Source organism: Pongo abelii, chromosome 18, assembly GCF_028885655.2.
Source record: "Pongo abelii isolate AG06213 chromosome 18, NHGRI_mPonAbe1-v2.0_pri, whole genome shotgun sequence".
Classification (NCBI taxonomy): domain Eukaryota; kingdom Metazoa; phylum Chordata; class Mammalia; order Primates; family Hominidae; genus Pongo; species Pongo abelii.
Window position 1 is genome coordinate 2,132,126 of NC_072003.2, and position 25,254 is coordinate 2,157,379.

Sequence of the window (25,254 nt, forward strand, 5' to 3'; positions counted from 1 at the left end):
CTGCCTCTAGTGCAGCACCCGTGGGGGCCAAGGTCAGCCTCAGACCAGGGCTGAGAGCTTCCGGAGGCTGGCTGGAGAAGAGGCCTGGAAGGGTTTGCCCCCGAGAGCTTCTAGGTCACCCTTCGTTGCCTGTTCCTTCAGGCCCCTGAACTCACTGTCCCCTCTCACTGACTCTGCACCTCCTCTGAAATTGTGACCTCTGGTTCCTCTCCGGCTGCTTCATTCCTCCTGCTCCCTGCTTTGCGAGGCCCACTTCCTTTGTTGCCCGGCCCTTTGCTACTCTGTTACTCTCCTCAGCCCTTCTTCAGCTCCTTCCTGGCTTTGGGGACTCTTTTGTTACTCTGTAGCAGCAGTGTGTCTGGTGATATTTTCTTGGTTTCTGCCCCTGGTTGTGACCTCATGTCCCTTGTGGCCCTTCCCTCCGCCATGCTGTTCTCCATCCCATCTTTTATTTTTTTATTTATTTTTAAATTATTTATTTATTGTTTTTGAGACGGTGTCTAGCTCTGTCGCCCAGGCTGGAGTGCAGTGACGCAATCTCAGCTCACTGCAACCTCCGCCTCCTGGGTTCAAGCGATTCTCCTGCCTCAGCCTCCCCAGTAGCTGGGATTACAGGTGCCCACCACCACGCCTGGCTATTTTTTTTCGTATTTTTAGTAGAGACAGGGTTTCGCCATGTTGGCCAGGCTGGTCTCGAACTCCTGACCTCAGGTGATCCACCCGCCTCGGCCTCCCAAAGTGTTGGGATTACAGGCGTGAGCCACTGCTCTCGGCCCCCCATCCCATCTTCAGTCACTGGGAGTAGGAATCAGCTGAGTCCTGGGCCAGGGAAGGATGGTGTATGCCCAAGGCTGATCAGGAGTCTGCCCCACCCAGGGGGGGTAAGGTCTGCAAGCCCCCTTACCCAGGGGGTATCCAGCCACCTCCCTCGACTCTAGTGTGGCCACGAAGCTACAGCCTGCCAGGTTTTGGGTGGACCTGGTTGGTGTGGGATGACCGCTAAGCCCAAACAGGTGTGGTATGTGGGGTGCGTGGTGGTGGTTCACACTGCCCACAGCCATCTTCATAGACTCCAAGGGTGGCAGCATCAGGCTGTGTCCAGGGAGGCCAGCCATAGGCCAGACAGGCAGCCTCTGGACATGCAGACAGACAGATGGAAGTGGCCGGCCGGGCGGGAGCCTGAGGCAGCCTTAGCCAGGAATTGCAGGGGTGGGGGTGGCGAGCAGCCATGGCGCCTCAGACTAAGTGGCTTTTAGGGGCAGCTGCCGGGATATGGGCACCCAGGGGGCCATGGCCCAGGAGGCTGCCCAGAGGCGAGCCCTGTGCTTGGGTGGGGGCCGGGGAGCCCAGGCCAGGGCCCCGGAGAGAGGAGAGGGAGAGGAGGACTGCGCCAAGCCTGCTTCTACGGCTCACATGGGGAATTGCCTGGGCTGGCTGTGCCTGACCCCTGGGAACCAGGTATGTGCAGGGGGCCTGGCTGGGCTGGGGAGGAGGGCAGACTGGGGCTGTGCCTGGACTCAGCTACCTTCCTATATTGGAGACAGAGGAAGAGCTGGGTGGTGAAGAGCATGGATTCCGAATCTCACATCCCTGGGCCCAAATGGAGCTGAGGAAGCTTCGTGGGTCTTTTCCCTCTCCAGGCCTGTTTGCAGGTCTGTGAAGTGGCCGGTCCCCTAGGGTTGTTCCAGGTAAAATGCACTCAGGCATAAATGATTTCACCGTGGTGGTGACTGTCCTGTTGGGGAAGGAGGGACATTCGTGCTTCAGGTAGAGGCTGAGGGACGTGGACAGCTGTGGGCAGGGGAGGGGAGGCCTGCTGCCGGCCTGTGGACACTGTGGAGCAGCGCCTGTGCACACCCAGAGCTTAGAGCCCAAATAATTCAGTGGAGTGTAGCCCATGTCAGGAGGGGGGCAGCAGGGACCCTCGAGGCTCATATCCTTTTGTCACCCTGCAAAGTCACAGTCCAGGCCTGGGGTGGGCTAGAACACAAGTGAGGGGGCCGGCCCGGCCAAGGGAAAGAATGGCAGGAGGGAACGGGAATGGACGCGGTGCAGATAGCCCGAACACGGCGGGTAGGCCAGGGAGTCTCCCAGCCACTGGCCCCCAGGATGCAGGGAGGGGCTGCTGCGTGTCACTTTTAAGGCCCTTTTTGCCTCCTGGGCCCTCCTGAGACTCTGCCCTGGGCCAGGGCAGCTCTGGCTGCAGGAGGGATCCAGATCAGGGACAGCCGAGAGGAGACAGGCAAGGGGGTCTGGGAGGGCTTCCCGGGGAGGGTGGGGAGGGCTGTGGCCCTTGTTCTTACCCTTTGGCCCCTTTGACGGGGTCCCTTGGCCTGGAGACCCTTTGTCCAACCCGTCGCCCACCTCAAGACCTGCCTCGATGCTGCGCATACAGTAGGTATCCAATAAATGTTCCTGGGATAGAAGGCAAAGGCGCTGGCACCAAGGCGGCTGCCCAGAGTAGGGGCGAGACAGAGAGGTCCCGGTGGTTAGGGGGTCCCCTAGCCCTGCCGCCTCCCCCTGCCCCGCCTCCGGCTGGCCGTGCTCGGAGGTAGGGGCCCGGCCGGGATGGCTGGGACTGGAGGCGGGGGCGGCCGGGCGGCGGGGGCGGGGAAGGGGCGGGCGCGGGGGCGGTGCCGCAGCCCGAGCCCGAGCCCGAGCCGGATCCCGAAGCGACGGGAGCCGAACAGGAGCCGCCGCCGAAGCCACCGCCGGGTGCCCAGCGCCGCCGCCGCCCCAGAGCTCCCCCGCGCCCCTGCCCGCGGGCGGCCGGTGGGCAGCGGGCGCCATGGCCACGCCGGAGCCGCTGCGGCCGCGCCTGTGCCGCCTGGTGCGCGGAGAGCAGGGCTACGGCTTCCACCTGCACGGCGAGAAGGGCCGCCGCGGGCAGTTCATCCGGCGCGTGGAACCCGGTTCCCCCGCCGAGGCCGCCGCGCTGCGCGCTGGGGACCGCCTGGTCGAGGTCAACGGCGTCAACGTGGAGGGCGAGACGCACCACCAGGTGGGGGCCAGCGCTCGCCCCCGGCCCGCCGCCCCCTCCCCGAGCGCGTCCGCCTGGGGCGAGCAGGGGTCGCACGGGGGCCTGAGGGGGCTCCCGCGGGGAGGACGCGGACGTTGTCGGGAGGCAGCGGCCCGGCGCCTTCGGAGTCCCGGCGCAGGAAGCTCAGTCCTGCACGGGGCTGGGGGGGCATCCTGGCAGGGAGGGGCCCGCACTGCGGCTCCTGGCCGCTGGCCTCGCTCTTTGGTCGCGTTTTGGCCTCAGTGTGCCGTGAAAGAGGGTGTTGGGCAGCCTGGAGCCCCTCCGGAAAGGTGAAGACCTGGGTGCTTTTGCCTGGGTGTGCGTGTACACGTGTGCGTGTGAACACAGCTGGGCGTGTGTGTGCAGGTCCCTTTGGGGTCAGCCATGTGTGCACGCGCCTGCCTGTGTGTACCCAGGAGAGGTCGCAGTAAGGGCATCAGTGTGTCTGCACCTGTGTGTGTGCTGTAGTGTGTGTGAGAGTATACAGGTCTGCACGTGTGCGTGTGTGTACAGGTCTGGACTCCTGGGCGTGTGAGAGCTGGGCTCTGTGTGTGTGCACGCCTGGCTAGTGTACTCATCACTGTGTGTCTGCAGGCCGGTGAGTCTGTGTGTCTGTACTCTAGTGTGTCCCAGCTGGTGTGTCTGGGACCGGGCTGAGTTGGCCATTGGTGGCAACCACATTCCTTAGCTACAAAGGCACTGCCCCTCCTCAGAGGCTGCCTAGCCCGGCTGGGGTTACTGGCCGGAGCCTCCTGCCTCCTGGCTAAGGAGAACAGAGCTTTTTCTCTGTGGGTTCTGACCCCTGAGGTGTGTCTGTCTCCCACAGGCCAGGGACTCCCTCCAGACCCTGGTTGGGGTCCAGCGTCCACACACCCCTTGTCCTCCAGGTCCCCTGTCCCTCACAGCACCGATGAATCCATAACCTGTCTACATGGCTGGTCCTGGAACTTAGAGATTAGCAGGTTGGTTCAGCTGGGCCTGGAGCTGGTCTCCTGTTTACCTGGTACCTTGTCTGTCCCTCTGTGGGCCGGCCCCATGCCTTCCACCCAGAGTGTCCGCTGGGTAAGGTTGTTTGCTGAAGAAGGTGGGGATCAGGCCAGGGGCCTGGACCTGAGGGATTGAGGGTAGGGCTGGCAGGGCCGGGTCCAGGCTGCTGTTGGATAGTCACTGCCAGCCTCGCCCTGGGAACACCTGCTTTTCCAAGGCCCTGTGGTGCTGGTCTCTGAGGACTGGACACACAGACCATGGTGGACTCTCCCCACTGCCCCAGGAGGGCGAGGGGCAGTTACTGCCCCATTTGACAGTTGAGGAAACTGATGCCAGAGATTGAGGGTGACTTGTCTGGGACACATAGTCAAGAAGCAGCTGGACACTGGGTTCCTCTTGTCTCACTCTGGGTCATGGGGAGAGAGGAGGGCTGGAGGAAGATGGGCCTGGCTCAGTCCCTCCTATCTATTCACCACCCCTGCTGAGCCCGGCAGCTGGTGGGGAGCCCTGTCCACCCTCCCCCAGGTCGCAGGTGGGAGTAGGGCTGCCCCTCTTCCTGCCTGCTTCCCAGTGGGCACTGCTTTCTCTCTGCGGGTGTGTGCTGGCCCCCCGCTTGGTCCAGACACTTCACAGGCACCCGCACGCACACGCTGACGGCCACCATGCCACAGCTGTCCACAGGTGCACCTGCCCCTCCCCCTCGCCGGCTGCACCTGAATCCTGCTTCCCTGGCTGTGTGTGGGTGCCCGAGCCAGGAGCCCAGCCCTTCCCCTCTCTGCAGGTCCAGTGGGAATGGGCCCATGGCCATGGCCTGGAGGTAGATACAAGACCTAGGGTCAGGGATTTAGACTCCGCGCTGCACAGGAGAGAATGACAGGAATGGGCACAGACACACTCAAACTGGGGCCCAGGGAGACACCCCTCTCCTTCAAACCTGGACGGAGACACAGACTTTGAAACAGATGGATGCATGCACGCACAGGGACAGGCAGACTGAAAACCTGAAGGTCCACTGTGCACCATTTTTGTCACTTCCAGACAGGACTTACCCAGTGGCCCTACCCTGCAGCCCCTTCCCAGCCCCGCCTGGAGAAGACCCTGGGCTAAGGGCAAGGCTCTGGGAGGACCCTGAAGGCCTCACAGCCTGGGCCTCAGTGTCCGGAGCCCGGGTGCAGAGGGAGGGAGCCGCTGGAGTCCGGGGGTGGGGGGCGGGGCCGGCAGGCCTCTTGGTGCAGCCACCCGCCCATGCAGACCAGCCGCCTGCCTGCACACCCGGGCCAGCCCAGAGTGGTGCCAGTGCCCATGTGCTGCCTGGAATGCGGGCCACTGACCCGCTCCTGCCGCCCATTTGCCCCAGGTGGTGCAAAGGATCAAGGCTGTGGAGGGGCAGACCCGGCTGCTGGTGGTGGACCAGGAGACAGATGAAGAGCTCCGCCGGCGGCAGCTGACCTGCACGGAGGAGATGGCCCAGCGAGGGCTCCCACCCGCCCACTGCCCCTGGGAGCCGAAGCCGGACTGGGCACACACGGGCGGCCGCAGCTCCGATGCTGGCAAGAAGGTATGGCGGGCTCGGCCCACAGGGACCACCCTAGCCTCTCCCAGAGGCTCTCTCAGCTTTTGACGACGATCTTTGCCTCTGGTCACCTCCAGAAGTCTTGGTCTCTTCTGCCTTTTGGGGCTCCTTTTCTGCCCCAGGGACCATCCTGTTGGCCATTAGGGGCCACTCTTTCTACCCTCAGCCTGTGTTTTAAACTGGGTAGGGTCAGGGCAGCCTGGCCTGTTCCTCTTCACCAGGATGCTCCAGAGCCACTTGCCCTATCGAAGGGTCACTCTGACAAGCTGCCGCCTCCGCAGCCCCCAGCCTCATGGCTGAGGAACCCTGGGAAGAGGCATTCCAGGTCTGCGTGTGCCCAGCTCTGTGCCTGTGCTGGGTGTCATCCGTGGCTCTGTCCTTGTCTCTGTCCAAGGCGCCTGCGTGCTGGGAAGGCCTGGGAGACGGCCGGCCTCCGCAGGCAGCGCCGTGGTTGGGGAAGCCTAGGAGGCCACTCTGCCAGGCCTGGCGTGGGTGGAGCTGGGAGCATGGGAGTGGAGTTGGGGGTCCAGGAGGCTCCAGGGTGAGCCCACTCTTCCCCCTAGATACAAGGGAGGGCCCTGGGACCCTGTCTGCTGTTCCTCCTGGACTCCTGCTGGGTAGCAGTTCCTCCTTCCCCTGCCCTTGCTCTCAGCCAGGAGACCCAGAAAAGTACAGGGGCGGCCTGCTCCACCTCCTGCTAGGTGGCCGACTGGGAGGGGCGGCCTGGCAGGCCTTGGGGGCCAGGAGGAACAGCCTGAAGCTGTCCTGTCTTCCTGGAGGCCCTGATGGCATTATCTCCACGCTCTCTCTCCTTTTTTTTTTTCATTTTCAAAGAGATCCCTGGCCGGGTGTGGTGGCTCACGCCTGTAATCCCAACACTTCGGGAAGCCGAGGTGGGCGGATCACCTAAGGTCAGGAATTTTGAGACCAGCTTGACTAATGTGGTGAAACCCCCGTCTCTACTAAAAATACAAAAATCGGTTGGGCGTGGTGGTGCATGCCTGTAATCCCAGCTACTTGGGAGGCTGAGGCAGGAGAGTCGCTTGAACCCGGCAGGCGGAGGTTTCAGTGAGCCGAGATCCTGCCATAGCACTCCAGCCTAGGCGACAGAGTGAGACTGTCTCAAAAAAAAAAAAAAAAAAAAAGGAAAAGAAAAGAAAAGAAAGAAATCCCTTCAGGGGATATGAGTCCAGGGGTTGGCCAGACCCCACTGTGAGAACCGCACCTGGGGCAGGGGTGTGGGATCTGGAGTTTCTGAGGGTGCAGGGGATCTACCCATTCACGGAGTGTGGGATCTGGAGTTTCTGAGGGTGCAGGGGATCTACACTTCCACTTTCTCCCTTTCCCAGACATCACTGCTGAAGGTGGCTGCCCCTGGGAGCTGAGTCCGGCGGGAACGGCTTAGCAGAGAGACAGCATTCCCTGTGGGGAGCCCAGCCTGGGCACAGGCCTGCCCATGGGACCTGTGGGACCCATTTTGTTCCTGGGGCTTGAGGGCAGGCCACGGTGGTGCTCAGGGCCAAGGTGCCCAGCCCAGGGCTGGTGGGGGGGCTGGCCTTGCAGGGGGGCTGGCTGGTCCCAGGCCCCTGTCTCCAGGCTGAGGGTTGGGGCCTCCCTCTTTCCCAGGCACCTTCCCACCCCCAGGAGGAAGCTCCCCCTCTGCATCAGGCGTTTGTCCATTGATTTGGACACAAATGCATGGTTCACCTTCCTGTGGAAAAATCCGGCCCTCGGACTTTATCTGGAGGGTGCGGTGGCCGAGGCACCTTGCCTTGGGTGGGACCTTCCCCCACTGCTATTTCAGGCTCTGGGGGCTGCAGGAAGCCCTAGGAGGGGCTTCCTCTGGGTGTATTTTTAGAGGAACAAAGGGTGGCCTGAGTGGCAGGTCCGTTTGTGCATGAGTCTGGCTGGGGACAGGGGCTCCAGGAGGTCAGGGGGCACCCAAGGAACAGGGTCTCCCCTTCTCTCTTCTGGCATTGAGACCTGAGGTTTCTTTTTCTTTTTCTTTCTTGGCTCACTACAACCTCCGCCGTCTGGGTTCAAGCGCTTCTCCTGCCTCACCCTCCCCAGTAGCTGGGATTACAGGCGCGCACCACCACATCTGACTAATTTTTGTGTTTTTTAGTAGAGATGGGGTTTCACCATGTTGCTCAAGCTGGTCTCGAACTCCTGATCTCAGGTGATCTGCCCTCCTCGGCCTCCCAAAGTTCCGGGATTACAGGTGTGAGCCACTGTACCCGGCCCCCGAGATCTGAGGTTTCATTTCTTTCTTTTTTTTTTTTTTTGAGACGGAGTTTCACTCTGTCGCCCAGGCTGGAGTGCTGTGGTGCAATCTCGGCTCACTGAAATCTCCTCCTGGGTTCAAGCAATTCTTATGCCTCAGCCTCCTGAGTAGCTGGGATTACAGGCGTGTACCACCACACCTGGCTAATTTTTGTGTTTTTAGTAGAGACAGGGTTTTGCCATGTTGGCCAGGCTGGTCTCGAACTCTTGGGCTCAAGTGATCCGCCTGCCTCAGCCTCCCAAAGTGCTGGGATTACAGGCGTGAGCCCCTGCGCCTGGCTCAAGACCTGAGGTTTCTTCACCTGAGCTCCCAGCATGGGCAGGAAGAGTTGGGACTCACCTGACCTCCACAGAGCAGGCTCAGATCCTGCCCTTCTCAGCCTGGGTTCAGGGCATGCCTCAGATGGTCAGGGAGCCCAGGAGGGCAAAGCTTACCTTGAGGGGATGGCTCCAGTGGGGGCGCTGGTGGCAGAGAGGCAGAGCCCTGGGAGGGATGTGTGTAGGTTGTCTTTGGTGAAGGATGGAGAGGGCCCAACTTTGGGTGCCCCCTGGGAACTAAGGGTGGTTCTTGGTGTCCTCTGTCCTGGCTGGGGATAGGGGAGGTGGGCAGAGGAGGACACTGATGTGGTTGGCCCCTCCTTTTGGGGGCCGTGAAGCCCTAGTTAGTGATGACTCAGCCCTGGGCCACACCAGGCTGGGGGTGGCCGCAGCTGCAGTGCAGCTGATCCTAGTAGTGATGACAAAGGACAGCCCCCAAACAGAGATGGGGTGGCCAGCGGTGCCAGGCCCTAGAGGTGGTGGCAGACCCTGAGCTTTCTGCCCCCTGCCCCTAGCCCATGTCTCCACCCCCGTCTGGAGGGCCTTGGGGGCTAAGAGCAGGTGAAAGGTGACAGTTCTGCGGGAGGTGGCTGTGTGGTTGGGGCGCAGTGCCTGCGGGGGCTTCCGGGCTTCCCGGCTCTTGCTCCTCTGGAGCCTCAGCAGGACTGTCCTGTGTTCTGGGGCCGGGACTCCTCCCTGTCCCCTCAGCCCTGGGTCCTGGGGCAGGGCAGGGCCTTCCAGCAGCTTCCTTCCTTCCTTTCTTGGGACGGAAACCTAGCTGGGTGGGGGGCGCCGGGCTGGAGCCTTCGCAGGGGAGTGGGCTCAGTCATCACCCTGCTCCCCAGAGTGACTCAGCCCCCACGTCCCCACCCATCCCCGGGGAGCCAGAGACGCAGAGGAAGGTAGATAAGTGGGGTGGCAGCCTGGGTCGGCCAGAGAGTTCAGGCCACCCCGGCCGGACGCCTGCCACTCGCTGCTGCTGTGCCGCTGTCATGGCGCGCTCCGGGAGTGCCACGCCACCTGCCCGGGCTCCAGGAGCCCCTCCACGGAGCCCGCCCCAGAGGCTGGTACAGGTCAGGTGGGGTGGGAGGAAAGGAGGGCTAGGAGGAACCAGCAGCCGCTCAGCCTCCCGGGGTGGAAGGAGGGGACTCCGGGACCTTGATGTAAGCAGGCTGGTCCCTGAGCAACAATGAAGGCCTTTCTCTGCCAGGGCTGGTGCGTCACCATCTGGGGGGGTGCCCAGGGTACCCCCATGCCAGCCTTTTTGTCCGGACACAGGCATGGCTGGGGGACCAGGGATGGTCCAGCTCTGTGCTGGCCGCCGGCGGGGAGGGAGCCTGGAGCCCGTGGGAGCCAGAGGGCCTGGTGGGAGGCGGCAGGAAGTGCCAGGGCAGGGAGGAGGTATGTGAGCTATGAACCCCGCCCGAGCTCCTCGGCTCTCTGGGCCCCCCTTCCCCATGAGCCCACGTGCTGCCAGCAGCCCACCCTGGCCCCTCCATTGCAGCCCCTCCACCTGAGGGTTTAGTGCCGTGCCTGGCGCCACCGGGACCCTGCTGACAATGAAGGGGTTTAGGCTTGATGATAGGCAGAACTTCTTGCCTTGTAGAGTGAAAGAAGCCTGCTTCTGGACAGAGGCAGAGGGGTGGCCAGAATGACCCTGAGAACACTGAGGGGTCCTTGGCCTGGCCTCAGGGCCCCAGACACCCACCAGATCCTGCTTCCTGTCTGGTGCCCTGAGAAACCCTGCCCTGCAGGCTGCTGTGCAGGCGTGGGAAGGGCTGCCGGGCCAGCACTGTGGGGCTGGCCGCATGTGTGGGCGGCTGTGTATGTTTGCAGGTGTATTTGGACGTCTTGTGTCGGTGGCTGTGTGATGTGTCTTTGCCGCCTGGGCCCATGTCACGCTCCCACCTCCCCCACTGAACTGGGCTTCTGTCCCCACGCCTTCTCTCCGTCCCAGGCCAGCCTGGGGGCTGTGCTCCACCTCCCCTCCCGAACTGAGCTCCTGTCCCCACACCTTCCCTCCGTCCCAGGCCAGCCTGGGGGCTGTGCTCCACCTCCCCTCCCGAACTGAGCTCCTGTCCCCACGCCTTCCCTCTGTCCCAGGCCAGCCTGGGGGCTGTGCTCCACCTCCCCTCCTGAACTGGGCTCCTGTCCCCACACCTTCCCTCCGTCCCAGGCCAGCCTGGGGGCTGTGCTCCGACTGCATCCCTGAGGGGCACTTCGGTGTCAGGTGTTAGGGTCAGCCTCGAAGCCCCATGCCTGTGCCACCAGGTGTGTCTGGGGGAGGAGTGGGTCTATGTGGTGGGGCCCTGGAGATTTTGGGGGTCTTGCACCCTCCAATTCAGCCCATGTGGCCCAGCTGAGCCCCTGTGAGGCCAGGGAGCCACAGCCTTGTCCCTGGAGTTTCTGGTGTGACAGGGGCTGGGTGGTGGCCACGCAGAGAGGGTTCAGAGGGTGAGCAGGAGGCTCCAGATGAGGCATCTGGCAGGCTGGACAGGAGAAGGGTGTTCCAGACCAAGGGCAGGTCCTGAGCCCAGGGGACAGAGCACTAGCTGTGTGGAGAAGGACCCCCTTGCTCCCTTGGCGGGGCGGCCCCCCCCTCACTGATGTGGCCGTTTCCTGTCCATTGGGGTTTGGAGTGAGCTTGAAGGTGGGTGGCTGGAGGGGTTTGGGGTGTCTGAGGCCTGGAGACCTGCCCTCCTGAGGTCTGAGCGCCCCTCTTGCCATGCCGCCCCAGCCCTGGCCTGGCCTGTGGTCCCTCAGGGACACACAGGGAGGTAGGAGGTGAGGGAAGGGCCCTGGCAGCCCCCAGCCCGCCTGCACACTCTCCCCTGCACACGCCCTCAAGCCTGGCGCTCCCTGGAAACCTGAGCTGCCTCCCGCCTGCTCCGGCCACCGCCATGTTTAACTGAGCACGGGCAGCCGCTGGCCACCGCCGCCGCACCCTGGCCCACCCCCTGGCTGGGAGGTGGTCATTGGGCCTGGCCCTGCCTGCATGGTCCCCTGGCCCAGAGCCCTACTGCAGGATGCCGGAGGTAACATGGGGCAGGGCCTGGGATGGTACGGGGGGTCCTTCCGGGCACCAGGAGGTCCTCTGTGCCCCGTCCACGCTAAGCTCCTGCCCCAGCCCCTGCTTGCTGGGCCCACGGGGGTGGGGCGGCTCATTTTCCCGGAATGTGAAAGCAAACAGAGCCGCCACCGCAGCCAGCCTCACGGAGGCCTCTGGAGAGAAAACAAAACTGCTGGCCTAGGAGCGCCTGCCCCACGCTCTGGAGGAGAGCCCGGGGCAGGGGGACGCACAGGCAGAGCCCTCAGGGACAACCGCCCCAGGAGGCCGACAGTGACAGTTCATCCCACCTGGTGCTTTCTCCCACCCTGCCTGTGTGCCACGCTGGCCTGGAGCCAAAGGAATTCTCCCAGCAACCCAGGAAGGCGGCTGGGCCCGTCGGGGAGGCTTCTGGGTTTGAAAACAGGCTTTGCCCAAGTTCCCACAGCTAAAGCTCTGTCCCAGGCAGCCTGGGTGCCTGGAGTGTTTGCCACTGAGACCTAGGCCTGCCTGTGGGGGGCATGGTACCGAGTTTGGGCAGTGGTGGCGCCACCGGGGAGTGGACTCTGGAGGCGGGAGGCTGGAGCCAGAGACTGACCCTGTCCATCGGGCCTGCAGGATGTCAGTGGGCCCCTGAGGGAGCTGCGCCCTCGGCTCTGCCACCTGCGAAAGGGACCTCAGGGCTATGGGTTCAACCTGCATAGCGACAAGTCCCGGCCTGGCCAGTACATCCGCTCCGTGGACCCGGGCTCACCTGCCGCCCGCTCTGGCCTCCGCGCCCAGGACCGGCTCATTGAGGTACCGGCCCACCAGGGCTGCAGGGTGCTGGGTGCCCCGCGCCTGTCCACGCTGGGGCCTTGGGTCCTTGCAGGGAGGAGGGAGACGCTGGGAACCTGAGCTGGTGCGCCTCCTGCTGCCTCGGTGGGCAGTGGCTGTGATGAATATTTGATGCCACACCTGGCCGTGCGGCGTCGGGGGCTGTTTGGGCCCACGGTGGGGCTGATAAGTGCTGGTGGTGGCAGGTGAACGGGCAGAATGTGGAGGGACTGCGCCACGCTGATGTGGTGGCCAGCATCAAGGCACAGGAGGATGAGGCCCGGCTGCTGGTGGTGGACCCCAAGACAGATGAGCACTTCAAGCGGCTTCGGGTCACACCCACCGAGGAGCACGTGGAAGGTGGGCCACGGCCCAGGGCACAGGGTGGGTGCGGTGTGGTGGCTGAGCAGCCACTGACACGCTGTCCCCACAGGTCCTCTGCCGTCACCCGTCACCAATGGAACCAGCCCTGCCCAGGTGAGAGGGTGGGTGCCCATGAGACACAGGGTGCCTCTGGGGGTACTGAGGCCCGACGGAGGCCCCCTTCTCCCTGGAGATCCATCCTCGAGGTGTGCTAGTGACATCCGATTCTGGCCCTGTCACTTCCCTTTAACGCCCCTGTGGGTCTCGTCCTGGGTCAGTGCCACACACAAGCCACATGGGGTGCCTGGGGTCGGGGCCACTGCCTTCCGTCCTCTCCTGGGCACCACCTGGTAAGGAGTTGCCCTCCAGTCTCTGCCTCCTCAGGGAGCTGGCGGTGGCCTCACCCCAGGCGTTGCTCACGCCGGCCATTCCTGCACCCGAACCCCCTCTGCACCATGAGCCGGCCAGGCCACTTGCCTGTCACTGCCAGGTGCCCGGTGCCTGCCCCGCCACATCTGGAGTCCACCAGAGGCCTGAGGCCCCCTGCCGAGTGGAGGAGCACACACTGGTGGGGCGTGTGCCTCTGTGCACGTGTGTGCGCGTGCAGGTGTCGTGTCTGTCTGTGAAGCCACAACCTGCCCTTGGTTTCCCAGCTCATTGGTGGCTCTGCGTGCTCGTCCCGAAGTGACCTGCCTGGTTCCGACAAGGACACTGAGGTATGGATGTCCTCCTCCACTCCTGAGCTCACACGTAGGGCTGCCAGGGGCCTTGGGGTGGGCGTCTGTGGAGATGTCAGCCCGGGCAGTGGGGTCTCTGCTTAGGAAGCCCTCGTGAGCCCCAGCCTCAGCAGGCAGCCTCTGTTGGTTGCTCCCTGGGAGGGGCCACCGTCTGGGGTGTGGGACTAGGGCTCACTGCAGACACCTCACCCACCGTGCTCACCCCAGGATGGCAGTGCCTGGAAGCGAGATCCCTTCCAGGAGAGCGGCCTCCACCTGAGCCCCACGGCGGCCGAGGCCAAAGAGAAGGCTCGAGCCACGCGAGTCAACAAGCGCGCGCCACAGATGGACTGGAACAGGAAGCGCGAAATCTTCAGCAACTTCTGAGCCCCTTCCTGCCTGTCTCGGGGCCCTGGGACCCCTCCCGCACAGACCTTGGGCCTCAGCCTGCCCTGAGCTGCCCCAGCCTCAGTGGACTGGAGGGTGGTCCTGCCATTGCCCAGAAATCAGCCCCAGCCCCCGTGAGCCCCCATCCTGTCCCTGCCCGCCAGGTACTGGGGGCCTGCAGCAGCAAGATGGGGGGAGAGAGACCCAGAGATGTGAGAGAGAAAGGCAGAGACAGAGACACACAGAGAGAGAGAGAGACAGAGAGAGAGAGAGAGAGAGAGAGAGAGCGCGGCAGCCGCAGGGTGAAGGCCTTTGCTGCTCTGCCGGGGCCTGGTGACTGAAAGGAATTTGTGTTTTTGCTTTTTTTCCAAAAAGATCTCCAGCTCCACACATGTTTCCACTTAATACCAGAGCCCCCCTCCCCCCCCTGCCGCCAACTTCCCCTCCCCCTTGGGACGCGCTCTAAATAATTGTAATAAAACAAACCTTTCTCTGCAAACCATTTCCTCCCCACCCCCTCCCCTCAGCAGCAGCCGTCCTGAGTGGGAGTCCCTGGGACTTCCCAGTGGCCGAGCTGGGGCCCCCAGCCTGTTCGTGGGGACCTTGGGTAAGGCCAGGGAGGCCTGATGTGGCCGTAGGAGCTGCCCCTCCCCACCTGCCCTGGTGTGGGGGTCCCTACGCTACACCCTGTTCCCCACCCAGCTACCCTGTGCGTCTGTGCCCTGCTGGGGGTCTGAAGCGCAGGACCTGGGCTCTCCTAGAGGCCCGAGGATGGAGGCCCCACGTCCCCAAGGAGGGCGGCCTCTGGACAGGCCCCTCATTCTGCACGGCAGCTCCCAGGCCTGGAGAACGTAGGTGTGTGAGAGCGGCACCCGGGAAGGACTCCTGGCCTCTGGCTCAGCCCTGCCTGGCAGGCTCCCCCGTGGACACCCTGTTGACTGCACTTCCCTCCCGGGCCCCGCACCCCTGAACCGACCACCGATCGAGCCCCGCACCCCTGAACCGACCACCGATCGAGCCCTGCACCCCTGAACCGACCACCGATCGACCGGCACCACTGTTGCCTCATAAGCCATAGCGCATGCGCGCTCTCAGAATAAACAGGCCCTGCCTGGGACCCACACGCCTCTGTCTTTTCTGAGCCTCCTCCCCGAGGGGTGAGAGCAGTGGAGGGATGAGGCTGTTCCAGGGAGCCCCCTCCCCGAGTCTCAGCAGCTGGAAATGGTCTCGTTCCTAAGCCCGTGCCCTGCATCCATCTGCTCCCAGCCCTGCTCCATCTCCCCCACCGGCCCCCATGGGACCCCCTGCCCTGTGGCACATCCTGGGCCCATGCCCATCTCTCTATTTGGCAGACTCAGTCTCCCACCTTCACCTTCCCTGTGAAGCCATCTGGCTCCACGCAACACCCACACGGGCCACCCTTTGCCCAATTCACCCTGCGACCCGTAGCAGTCACAGGTCAAGCTTTGTACCCTGTGGCGCCCTGCCTGGGTCCCCAGTGTCCCTTTCAAGGCCGGGTAGCTCTGTAAACAGGGGTGGGACCCTGGCAGAGGCTGGGCTTTGAGGGCATGAAAGTTGAGGAGCTGGCGGTGTCCGGGCTGGGAAGCTGGGGGGCTGGTGATGGATAGCATGAGGGGCCAGGGTCCTCAGCCAGCTGCCCGGGGGCTGCTTGCTTCCCCAGCGGACTTCCAACAGCTGGCTGCAGCTGGCTTTCCCCACTTCCTCCCTCCCACGTTCATGCACACCCCCTCCCCCTCCCTGAGTACACAGCAAAGATTGTCACGTCCCCAGCCAGCCTCCCAGGCAGCCCTGCTCCAGACACGCGAGCACGGGTGTGTACGCACACACCCTTGTATGCGATTCCCAGGCTCTCTGCCCCCTCAGGGACAGACATCAGCCAGGTCCCATCTGCAAACACACCAAAGCTTTATTTAACAGGCGTAGCTTCCTGAAGCGTAAAGGCACTTCACAGACGCTGGCCACAGCGGCACCTCGGCGGAGCCACGCGGCCATCAGAGACCCTGGGCGGCTGGGCAGAGGGCTTGGTTGAGGCAGGCCTGGCAGCGAGGGCGCACAGGCAGACAGGTCTGCTGGCCGAAGCCCACCAAGAGTCCATTGATCTCGTGCCACAGCTCCCTGTGGGGGTGGGGAGGTCTCTCAGTGCTGACGGAGGGAGGGCGGCGTGAGCTCTTCTCCCCTAGGAAGCCCCCCACATGCTCATACCTGGGCAGCCACTCCTCCAGGGCGGCACGGGTCTCCTCTGGGGATTTGGTCGCTTTCTTGGTCCACCTCAGCCGGTTGGCGATTCTGTGCACGTGTGTGTCCACTGCTGCTGGGAGGCCAAGCGGGGTGAACGGGCACCCTCCACCAGCCAAGCCCGTGCCCCTCCCCGCCCAGAGGCGAGTCTGCCACCACCCCGTGGCCCTCCAGTTAGACACCGGAACCGCAAAGCCCTGGCTGCAAGACTACATGTGACCATCTTGGCTGCCCCTGAGGTGCTGGGGTAGGGGCTGAACCGTCTGTTGGGGTGCAGGCCTCCCTCCCATCACCTGAGCCAGCCTGGGGGGGCTTTGTTCTGGGCCGCCCACTCCTGCCAACACTGCCAGATGGGTGTGTGGGTGGTGGGGTCTCTGCTCTGGGCAGGGCGTGGGGGTGATGACTCGGCTCTGCTTGGAGCTCTATTCCCCACAATAACAGCGACAGCTCGCTTGGATCGCTTGGACAAGCACTTGCTGGGGGCCAAACCCTGCCAGAGAGACTGGCCAGCTCAGTGAGTCCTCACGAGGTCCTACGGATGCCGAAACCTAGGCCCGGCAGGATCCCGATTCCGAAGCACCTCTCAGCCTTCAGCCTCCCCAGGAATGTGGCCCCGTCCCGGGAAGGGTCCATCCAGGCTTCCCTCTGTCTGTCTCCTGTGGCCTGAGGCTCCTCTCGGCATAAGCACTGGCTCTGGGCACCAGGCTGGGTGGCAACAGCTCTGCCCGGCAGGCTGGCATGAGGTCACTGCCTGTAGACCCAGCACCTGCCACTGCAGCTGTCAGGGACAGAGCGGGAGCATGGCCTGGCCAGCCACAGCTGCTGTCCACCTGGGTTCTGGCTCCTGCTCCCCTCAGCTGACCACTCCAGGCGCCTGCTCATCGGGGCTCCCTTCTCCCACCCGGTGGCCCCGGCCAGCTGCAGCCCCAGCCCTGCCTCCTCTTCCAGTGTTTCCCAAAGAGATAAGCCGAGCCCTGCACCAGCTCCTTCGCTGCTGCCTGGAAAAAGGTGTCCGAGGGTGTGGAGAGACCACAAAACCTGAGGGGTCACATCCCTGGGGCTCTGAGCCTCAGTTTCCTCCTCTGTAACACGGAAGTGGCCATGCTTCAAGGCTGAGTCAGGCCACGTCATGCTGTGTGAGCCTCCTGCCCACCTGGACAGTGAATGAGGAGGACTGCCTCACCCACTTTGTGGCCAGAGTTTAGAGAAGCCAAGGGCCTGGCCCAGAGTCACCCAGCCAGGAGGTGCAGAGCTGGGACCGGAGCCAGCAATCTATAGCTGTGGCATTTTTTTTTTTTTTTTTTAAACGGAATCTTGCTCTGTCACCCAGGCTGGATACAGACAATGGTGCGATCTCGACTCACTGCAACTTTCGCCTCTGGGTTTCAAGCGATTCTCCTGCCTCAGCCTCCCGAGGAGCTGGAATTACAGGCTCCTGCCACCACACCCGGCTAATTTTTTTTTTTTTTTTTTTTTTTTTTGTGAGATGGAGTCATGCTCTGTTGCCCAGGCTGGAGTACACTGGCGTGATCTCGGCTCACTGCAAGCCCTGTCTCCCAGGTTCACACTATTCTCCTGCCTCAGCCTCCTGAGTAGCTGGGACTACAGGCGCCCGATACAACGCCCGGCTAATTTTTTGTGTTTTTTAGTAGAGACGGGGTTTCACCATGTTAGCCAGGATGGTCTTGATCTCCTGAACTTGTGATCCGCCTGCCTCGGCCTCCCAAAGTGCTGGGATTATAGGCGTGAGCCACCGCGCCTGGCCACACCCGGCTAATTTTTGTATTTTTAGTAGTGAGGTTTCACCATGTTGGCCAGGCTGATCTCGAACTCCTGACCTCAGGTGATCCACCCACCTCGGCCTTCCAAAGTGCTGGGATTACAGGCTTGAGCCCTTGTACCCAGCCAGCTCTGACGTTTTAATTGAGAGTGTTTCTCTTTCGGGGAACCCCTAGGAGGCAGCCCTGGGGTCTCCTTGCAGGTGGTGAGGCCCACAGACACCTGGAGAGGGAGGTATTCCCGCATGCCTGTCTCTTGTGTCCGCTGCTCCCAAAGCCCGTTCCCTGCATGGCTGCAGGCAGGGACCTTCCCCCACAGCCCTGCCCAACCACGATGCAGCACTCCAGGGACACGGGCAGCTGAGGACAGCCTCCCAGATAAGCTCAAGTGTCCACTGAGAGGCTGGCAGGTGGTGACGCTGGGAGTCTCAGTGGGGAGGAGGCCCTGCCCTGGCGCACCTGGCCTGGCTCTGGCTCTGGCTCTGGCTCTTTGGGGCTGCTGCGGCTGTTCAGCCTCACCAGGTGGCCACCTGCTCAGAACAGAGGCCCTCAGCCCCTGGTGGCCCTCTTGTCCACCAGAAGGTGCTGGAAGGCCCCCCCACCAGCACAGGCCCCCTGCAGGAGTCCCAAAGGGGCCTGGGATGGGGGCACACAGAGGGCAGGGCCAAGCCCTGGTTTCTGGACTGGCTGGGCCCGGCTGCGTGTGGCCTTAGGAGCCCCAAATCCTCTGGACAAAGCCGAGGAGGAGGCAGCCCCACCCCAAACCCAGGGGTCTGTCTTCACCCAACTGCCAAGAAGTCTCCGGTGCTAGGAAGACACACCAGGACCTGGTAAAAGGATTCAAGGAGGGCCCTCCCCCCAGCGCCTCCCTCCCCACCCTCCCCTCTTCTCCCTCTCAACCATCCCCCCCTTCTCTCCCCAGAGCCTCCCTCCCTACCCTCCCCCCATCCCCCCAGTGCCTCCCTCCCCGCCATTCCCCCAGCGCCTCCCTCCCCACCGTTCCCCTCCTGTCCCCCCCAGAGCCTCCCTCCCCACCCTCCCCCTTTCTCCCCCCAGCACCTCCCTCCCCACCCCACCTGCTGAGGGGATACTCTTCCTCCTTCCTCCTCAGCCGTTATCTCCCCACTCTGCCCTCATCTCATTCCAGAACTTCCTGCTCCTGGTCCTCTCTCTCGCGTCATGGTTTTGCAGATGCTGTTCCTTCTGCTGGGAACACACTTCCTCCTCTTGGCCTGGCTCACCCCACCTTGCCCTGCAGCTCTCAGCTGAAGGATGACCTTGGGGGCCTTCCCAGAGGCCCTGGGCCCAGGCCAGGCCCCAGCAGCACCCTGCACAACCATCAGTGTTGCCACCCCACGAGTGGGGAATTCCTCGCTCCACGTTTCTCCCGAATACAACGCAGATGGAGTCCAGCTCTGGGGCCTCTCTCAGAGCCCCGCACAGAGCAGGTGCTCAGCCCATGTGAGCTCCTGCCCCAGCACCTGTCTGTGAGTGGGGCTGACGTGGCTCAGCCCTGGGAGCACCTTTCTGACTCTATGGGCTGGGTGGAGGATCAGGATGCTGGAAGTGGAGCCACAGGTCACAAGGATGTGGGGAATCCCAAGAGCAGCCAGTGAGCTGGAGCCAGCCCCGCCCTCCTGCACGTGTGCGCCACTCACCAATGCCCGACACAGTGCCCCAGGCCACAGCCATAGCCAGGTGTGCCATCTTGGGCCCAACACCCGGCAGCGCCACCAGCTCGGCCACGGAGGCTGGGATGTCCCCACCGTAGCGCTGCTGCAGGATGGCGCTGGTCTGCTTGATGTATTTCACCTTGCTCTGAAAGACAGGGGTGGGTTCAGCCTTGGAGGCAGGGGCACAGCCCAACCTGGGAGGACGCAGCCCCCAAGAGACCCACAGGTAGCCCGAGCTACCTGCACCTGCTGAGGACATGTGCAAGCTCAGCCCCCGCCCCCCAGGAGGCAGGAACAAGCGGAGGGCAGCAGGGAGGCCCAAGGTAGGCCTGACCCCCTCCTCCCACCCATGTGGGCCAATGACGCGTGTGTAGGGGTCTGGCTTGGGTTCCCCTGCCTGTCATTCCCTGCCAGCACCCAGGCCAGGCCAAGCAGGCCAGCCGCTCCCAGGAGTGGGGCTTGGCTGCACCTGCGCCTTCAGGAAGGAGGGCTGGAGCTGGGGCTTTCCCACCAGCTGCCAGGCCTGCCGGGTGGTTCCCATCCTGTGCCTGAGTGGAGAGGGCTATTTAAAACCCATCTGAGAAACTGCGGCCCACGCGGGTGCAAAGGGGAAGCGGCCCCACCCACCAAGCTGCTTTCAACAGATCCGCCCACCACCATCCAGTGCTCGGCGGGGTTGGGGAACAGCCTCCCCAGGGCTCCCGGAGGGTGAGGGGCTCTGGACAGGAGGGGGTGACACACCGGGAGAGGCTAGCAGTAAACAAAGGGAAAGGCGGGCGGGCAGGCAGCCTTGGTGGTGAGGAAGGGTGGGCAGGCGGCGAGGCGGGGAGGCAGAGGAAGGAAGGGAGGATGCGAACAGGAAGGCCAAGGAGCTGCTGGGACTGGGCGTCAGGCCCCAGGGCCCCACGGCCTGGGATGGAGGCTTCAGGGGGACCCCCGAGCCTGAGATGCTTGACCCTCACCTCCTGCACCGTCGCCACCCCCCTCAGCCTTCCGAGGTCTCTCTCAGGCCACTGCCACCCCTCAGCCTTCTGAAGTCTCTCTCAGGCCACTGCCACCCGGCCCCGGTTGCCACAAGCAGGGCTCACCCTCCAGAAACCAACGGGGTAGATAAGCTTGCCCAGCGTGGCATCATCTGTCTGCAGGATGCTGTCCACCGTCAGGCCCCGCGCCCGCAGTCGCTGCATGGCACCCGCCGTCACCTGGTCTTTGGTTTGGCTGGAGAGCATCAGTGACAGCAGCACCTGGTACCTGCGTACCTGCTTGTGCAGTGACAGGGACCAGGGTGGCGGTGGGTCCTGGGTGATTCCCTGGGCCAGGCTCCGACCCCGCCCTCGACACACCCTTGTTTGTTACTCTGGGCCACATTTGAGCCATCTACCTCCCCCTGTGGGGTGGGGAGGTCTGGTTTGGGTGTGTTTGGTCATCTACAACACCGGGACGATAATAGTACCCGACTCACTGGAGTAATGTGAAGCTTAAATGAATTATTTCAGTGCTTAGAATCGTATGTGGCCGGGCATGGTGGCTCGCGCCTGTCATCCCAGCACTTCCGGAGGCCAAGGCAGGCGGATCACCTGAAGTCAGGAGTTTGAGACCAGCCTGATCAACATGGTGAAACCCCGTCTCTACTAAAAATACAAAAATTAGCTGGGTGTGGTGGTGCATGCCTGTAATCCCAGCTACTCGGAAGGCCGAGGCAGGAGAATAATTTGAACCTCGGAGGCGAAGTTTGCAGTGAGCCGAGATTTCACCATTGCACGGCAGCCTGGGCAACAAGAGCAAACCTTGGTCTCCAAAAAAAAAAAACCCAAAACAATCGTATCTGGCCCATCACTACTGAACAGCCATTGGCCACTACTATTATGATTGCTTCCTGAATGATCACACTACCCTTTAAAAAAAATTTTTTTTTTTTTGAGACGGAGTCTCTCTCTTTCACCCAGGCTGGAGTAAAGTGGCGTGATCTCGGCTCACTGCAACTTCTGCCCCCCCGGGTTCAAGCGATTCTCCTGCCTCAGCCTCCTAAGTAGCTGGGATTACAGGTGCCTGCCGCCACACCCGGCTAATTTTTGTATTTTTAGTAGAGACGGGGTTTCGCCACATTGGCCAGGCTGGTCTCGAACTCCTGACCTCAGGTGATCCACCCGCCTTGGCCTCCCGAAGTGCTGGGATTACAGGCCTGAAGAACCATGCCTGACCCATACTACCCATTTTACAGACAAGCAAACTGAGGCTCAGAGAGGCCTGTATCCAAGCCAGCTGGTAGCAGAATAGGGATTAGAACTCAGCTTGGTCTAAGGGTTCCAGGCCCTGGGACTGTGAAGCAAAAGGAACTCTTCCTTCCTGATACCACACAAAGCCCAGGTCATGCCTGCACTGGGCAGAAGTTTGAGCACGAGGCCCTAAACCACTGGTGTCTTGACCTGCTGAGTGGCTACAGTGACGCAGGTGATGCTCTGGGGCACCGGGTGTCCATCCTCCCAAGGTGCTGTCTGCAGGGGAGGGTGCCAGCCAAGAGCCACCGGATAGAAAGAAAACAAGTACCTTGCTAAGAGTGGGGGTCATCTGGGCAGATGGGGCCCCTGCCTACCTTTGGGGGGGCACTGGAGTCATAGCAGTGCTCAGTCCCCAGATGGTCCACAGGTGCGTCCTTTTTGTTCCTCATGGCACGGATGTTGACCAGCTGTTGCTGCCAGCCCTGGGGCTCCCAGACTGGCACCTTGAGGGGCTCAGCCCCCCCACCTTTCTCACTGTCCGAGCCCTCATAGGCCACACGCAGTCTCTGTGCTTTCCGCGGACGCTTCACGGGGCTGTGGCTTTTCCTCGCTTCTGCAAAAAACACCACGCAGTCCCTCTGGTGGGGCCACAGGTGAAGATAGGGTAGGGGTGCCATCCCGCCTGCTAGCTTACCCCTCAGTCGTTCATGCCACAACTCTCCATCATCTAATACATTTGGGGTGCTCTGCCCTCTGCAGTCTGGGGTATGTGGGCCCTCCTTATGCCAGCGACCCTGACAAGGTCCATGTTAGCTCATGAGGACTCTAGCAACAGCCTGTACCAAGGTGCCCCCAGTACATCCTCTATACTGCACCAGAGACAATCTGCTAACACCCACATCAGGTTGTGTCACTCCCTTTTAAAAATTCCTGGCCGGCCGGGTGCGGTGGATCAAGCCTGTAATCCCAGCACTTTGGGAGGCCGAGGTGGGTGGATCACTTGAGGTCAGGAGTTCAAGACCAGCCCGGCCAATATGGCGAAACCCCATCTCTACGAAAAATACAAAAGTTAGCCAGGTGTGGTGGCAGGGGCCTATAGTCTCAGCTACTTGGGAGGCTGAGGCAGGAGAACTGCTTGAACCTGGGAGGCGGAGGTTGCAGTGAGCTGAGATCATGCCACTGCACTACAGCCTGGGTGACAGAGCAAGACTCTACCTCAAAACAAACAAAACCTCCTAATTGACTTCCGTTTGCTGTCCTAATAGACTCCAAACTCTATCCTGGCATCAAAGCTCCTGCCCCCCTGGCTGGCATCACCCCCTGCCTGCTCCCAGCCGCACCAGTTCCTCTTGCCATAGTCTGGACTACCCCTGGGGTCCCTGGGTGCCTATGGGAATCCCGCTCTGGCCACTTCTGCAGAAGTCCCAGCGGGACTAGCGCAGGGGCCCTGTCCGTGTCCCTCACTGCTCACTGCAGTGCTTGGGCCCCCAGCAGGTCCTCAACGGCTGCAGGATAAATATAATGAGTGCCATGCCCTTTCCTGTTTTCCCTCAGAGGCACCCTTCCCCGAGCTGGGGGAGCAGGCTTCTGGCTGGGTGTGTCCTTGGCACCCAGCCTCTCTGAGGGAAGCAAGTTCACTGCAGGAGTGCGGGGATGGGACCCACAGAGCCTGGAGTGGAGAGTCCCGGACAGTGGTGGGAAAGGAAGCGTTTTCTTGCTTGGGGCGAAAGGGGGCAGCCGAGCGGAGCGCCCGAAACCCAGCCCCTGCGGACCGCAATCTTTGGGAAAAAGGCGCAAGGTGGGAACGCTGGGCCGCACGTGGGAACCGTTCGCGGCTGCCGGGTCTGCAGCCCCTGCCCGCGCAGCTGGGAGCCGTAGGAGTAGGCCCGGGACTCCAGCCTGCAGCCTCTATCCTGCCTCCTCCCACGCTCCAGCCACGGCGCGGCGCTACCTGCTGCAGCCTCTCTCCTCCGGAGAGGCGCGGGCTCCTCCCCACATCCCCGCGGCCCAGCCCTGGGCCCCAGGCTCCGGCTCCGGGTCAGCATCCTCGCGCTCAAGGAGGTCATGCCGGACTCCTGCGGACTACACATCCCGGCGGCCCATGCGGCCCCGTCACGTGATGCAAGGATCGCCGGCCTTTCCGCCAGAGGGCGGCCCAGAACTACAACTCCCAGCAAGCCCCACGGCGGCCCTCCGCGCAATGTCGCTGCCGGAAGCGCGGGTCGCGCTTCCGGCGGCGTCCTGGGGCCAGGGGGGTGCGCCTTTCTTCGCGTCCGGGCGGCCCGGCGCCCGGTGGCGCGGCGCGGGGTGAGTGGCGGTCCCCACGGGGCAGTGGGGCAGCGGCCTAGAGAGGCGGACCCCGCAGTGTCCGGGTTCCGGGCCCTCACCCGCGCCCACTGTAACCCGACTCCGGAGCTCCGAGCATCCCTTAGTTTTAAGTCATGGCGGGTGCGAATGGGTCTCTGCTGCAGGCGGCTCCGTGACAGCTCCTGCTCCACATGGGGAGAGGAGAGACGGCAAACGTCGGGGCTCCCAGGACTTCGCGGTGGCAGTCCTAACCCGTGCACTGAATCGGGCGGGGCGGGCGGCAGCGTCTGAGCAGAGAGCTCCCTAGACCAGGCCTGGTGTCTCCCGGGCTTTCCTAGGTGCCTATTTGCGACCTGGTCAGCTGGGCTGTAGTTGAGTTCTCCCAGGGACTGTGGGAGGAAAGGTTATGCCCACCAGAGACCCAGGGTCCTGACGGCTGGAGGTCTGCAGTGGGGAAGGTGGGCAGAGGTGTTGCTCAGATGTCCCCATTCCTGTTTCGTTTGCACAGAGGGGTTTTCTGGTGCGTCCTGGTCCACCATGGCCAAACCAACAAGCAAAGATTCAGGCTTGAAGGAGAAGTTTAAGATTCTGTTGGGACTGGGAACACCGAGGCCAAATCCCAGGTCTGCAGAGGGTAAACAGACGGAGTTTATCATCACCGCGGAAATACTGAGAGTGAGTGAGCTACCTGTGTCTTTACTAGGCTAGAGGGAAGTGTAGAGAAGGCTGGGTTTGGTCTTGCACCAGGTTCTGTGGGAGATGGGTTGCTGGCGACTTTCTGCACAGGAATGCTGTCTCCAGTACTTGGAGGCCGACATGTCCTTCCTCAGGAGACTTCGAAAGTCAGGATCTTGGTGACCTGGTTCGGGCACACTTGAGTTACTATTCAGATGTTGATGAAAGAAAGCCCATTTTATAGATGAGGCCTGAGTATCATCATCTCCACAGGTAAGGATATGGCCAGGTGTTACATGATAACATATGAGTTCCTGGGAGAAGTAGGTTCTTTATTTTATTTTTTTTATTGAGACTCAGTCTTGCTCTGTTGCCTAGGCTGGAGTGCAGTGACATGATCTCTGCTCACTGCAGCCTCCTCCTCCGGGGTTCAAGCAGTTCTCCTAATGCAGCCTCCTGAGTAGTTGGGACTACAGGCACCTGCCACCAAGCTTGGCTAATTTTTTTTTTTTTTTGAGACGAGTCTTGCACTGTTGCCCAGGCTGGAGTGTAGTGGCACAATCTCTGCTCGCTGCTACCTCTGCCTCCCCGTTTCAAGTGGTTCTCCTACCTCAGCCTCCTGAGTAGCTGGGACTACAGACACATGCCACCACACCCATTTAATTTTTGTATTTTTAGTAGAGACGGAGTTCCACTATCTTGGCCAGGCTGGTCTCGAACTGCTGACCTCAGGTGATCTGCCTGCCTTGGCCTCCCAAAGTGCTGGGATTACAGGCATGAGCCATTGCACGTGGGCTAGGTGCTTATCTTTTATGTGTGTTTGTGTCTTTGTCACACA

At 62.3% G+C, this 25,254-nt stretch overlaps 3 protein-coding genes across 37 annotated transcripts in view; 2 read left to right on the forward strand and 1 right to left on the reverse strand.

Annotated features, from left to right (window-relative positions):
• The first annotated feature begins 2,655 nt into the window (after nucleotides 1–2,655).
• NHERF2 (NHERF family PDZ scaffold protein 2) lies at nucleotides 2,656–14,625 on the forward strand. Of its 2 annotated transcripts, XM_002825988.5 has the most exons (7): nucleotides 2,656–3,001; nucleotides 5,364–5,564; nucleotides 11,845–12,024; nucleotides 12,249–12,402; nucleotides 12,476–12,519; nucleotides 13,059–13,121; nucleotides 13,350–14,625. In XM_002825988.5, exons 1-7 carry the CDS (start codon nucleotides 2,789–2,791, stop codon nucleotides 13,506–13,508), a joined length of 1,014 nt encoding a protein of 337 aa, XP_002826034.4. In that variant the 5' UTR covers nucleotides 2,656–2,788; the 3' UTR covers nucleotides 13,509–14,625. The 2 variants fall into 2 exon arrangements, with proteins under 2 accessions (XP_002826034.4, XP_054390555.1); XM_054534580.2 differs by lacking the exons at nucleotides 2,656–3,001; nucleotides 5,364–5,564 and adding an exon at nucleotides 8,697–9,253.
• Nucleotides 14,626–15,417: 792 nt separating this feature from the next.
• Nucleotides 15,418–23,547, reverse strand: NTHL1 (nth like DNA glycosylase 1). Of its 7 annotated transcripts, none has more exons than XM_063717501.1 (6): nucleotides 23,386–23,547; nucleotides 21,809–22,047; nucleotides 20,304–20,474; nucleotides 19,201–19,360; nucleotides 15,732–15,840; nucleotides 15,418–15,644 (listed from the first exon to the last, which is right to left on the reverse strand). In XM_063717501.1, exons 1-6 carry the CDS (start codon nucleotides 23,522–23,524, stop codon nucleotides 15,521–15,523), a joined length of 942 nt encoding a protein of 313 aa, XP_063573571.1. In that variant the 5' UTR covers nucleotides 23,525–23,547; the 3' UTR covers nucleotides 15,418–15,520. The 7 variants fall into 7 exon arrangements, 6 of the variants coding, with proteins under 6 accessions (XP_063573571.1, XP_063573570.1, XP_063573569.1 ...); XM_063717500.1 differs by having other exon boundaries at nucleotides 15,732–15,837; nucleotides 20,304–20,477; nucleotides 23,386–23,543; XM_063717499.1 differs by having other exon boundaries at nucleotides 20,304–20,477; nucleotides 23,386–23,543.
• Nucleotides 23,548–23,557: 10 nt separating this feature from the next.
• Nucleotides 23,558–25,254, forward strand: part of TSC2 (TSC complex subunit 2) — a 42,085-nt gene continuing 40,388 nt past the window's right edge. For 26 of the 28 annotated variants that reach the window (XM_054534564.1, XM_054534567.1, XM_054534569.1 and 23 more), the window contains exons 1-2: nucleotides 23,558–23,741; nucleotides 24,250–24,416. In XM_054534564.1, coding sequence (XP_054390539.1) covers nucleotides 24,279–24,416 — 138 coding nt within the window. In that variant the 5' untranslated portion in view covers nucleotides 23,558–23,741; nucleotides 24,250–24,278. Of the gene's footprint in view, nucleotides 23,742–23,920; nucleotides 24,080–24,249; nucleotides 24,417–24,458; nucleotides 24,690–25,254 lie in introns of those variants that run through there. The other 2 variants (XM_054534565.2, XM_054534575.2) reach the window with 2 other exon arrangements.

Coding starts and splice junctions, on each gene's coding strand:
- NTHL1 (XM_063717499.1), bottom strand. CDS start 23,524: ATGTGTAGTCCGCAGGAGTCCGGCATGACCTCCTTGAGCGCGAGGATG. Junction 19,361..20,303: donor ACCCCGTTGGTTTCTGGAGG/GTGAGCCCTGCT, acceptor CCTGTCTTTCAG/AGCAAGGTGAAATACATCAA. Junction 15,841..19,200: donor GGGCACTGTGTCGGGCATTG/GTGAGTGGCGCA, acceptor TTGGCCTCCCAG/CAGCAGTGGACACACACGTG.
- NHERF2 (XM_002825988.5), top strand. CDS start 2,789: ATGGCCACGCCGGAGCCGCTGCGGCCGCGCCTGTGCCGCCTGGTGCGC. Junction 5,565..11,844: donor GCTCCGATGCTGGCAAGAAG/GTATGGCGGGCT, acceptor TCGGGCCTGCAG/GATGTCAGTGGGCCCCTGAG. Junction 13,122..13,349: donor GTTCCGACAAGGACACTGAG/GTATGGATGTCC, acceptor TGCTCACCCCAG/GATGGCAGTGCCTGGAAGCG.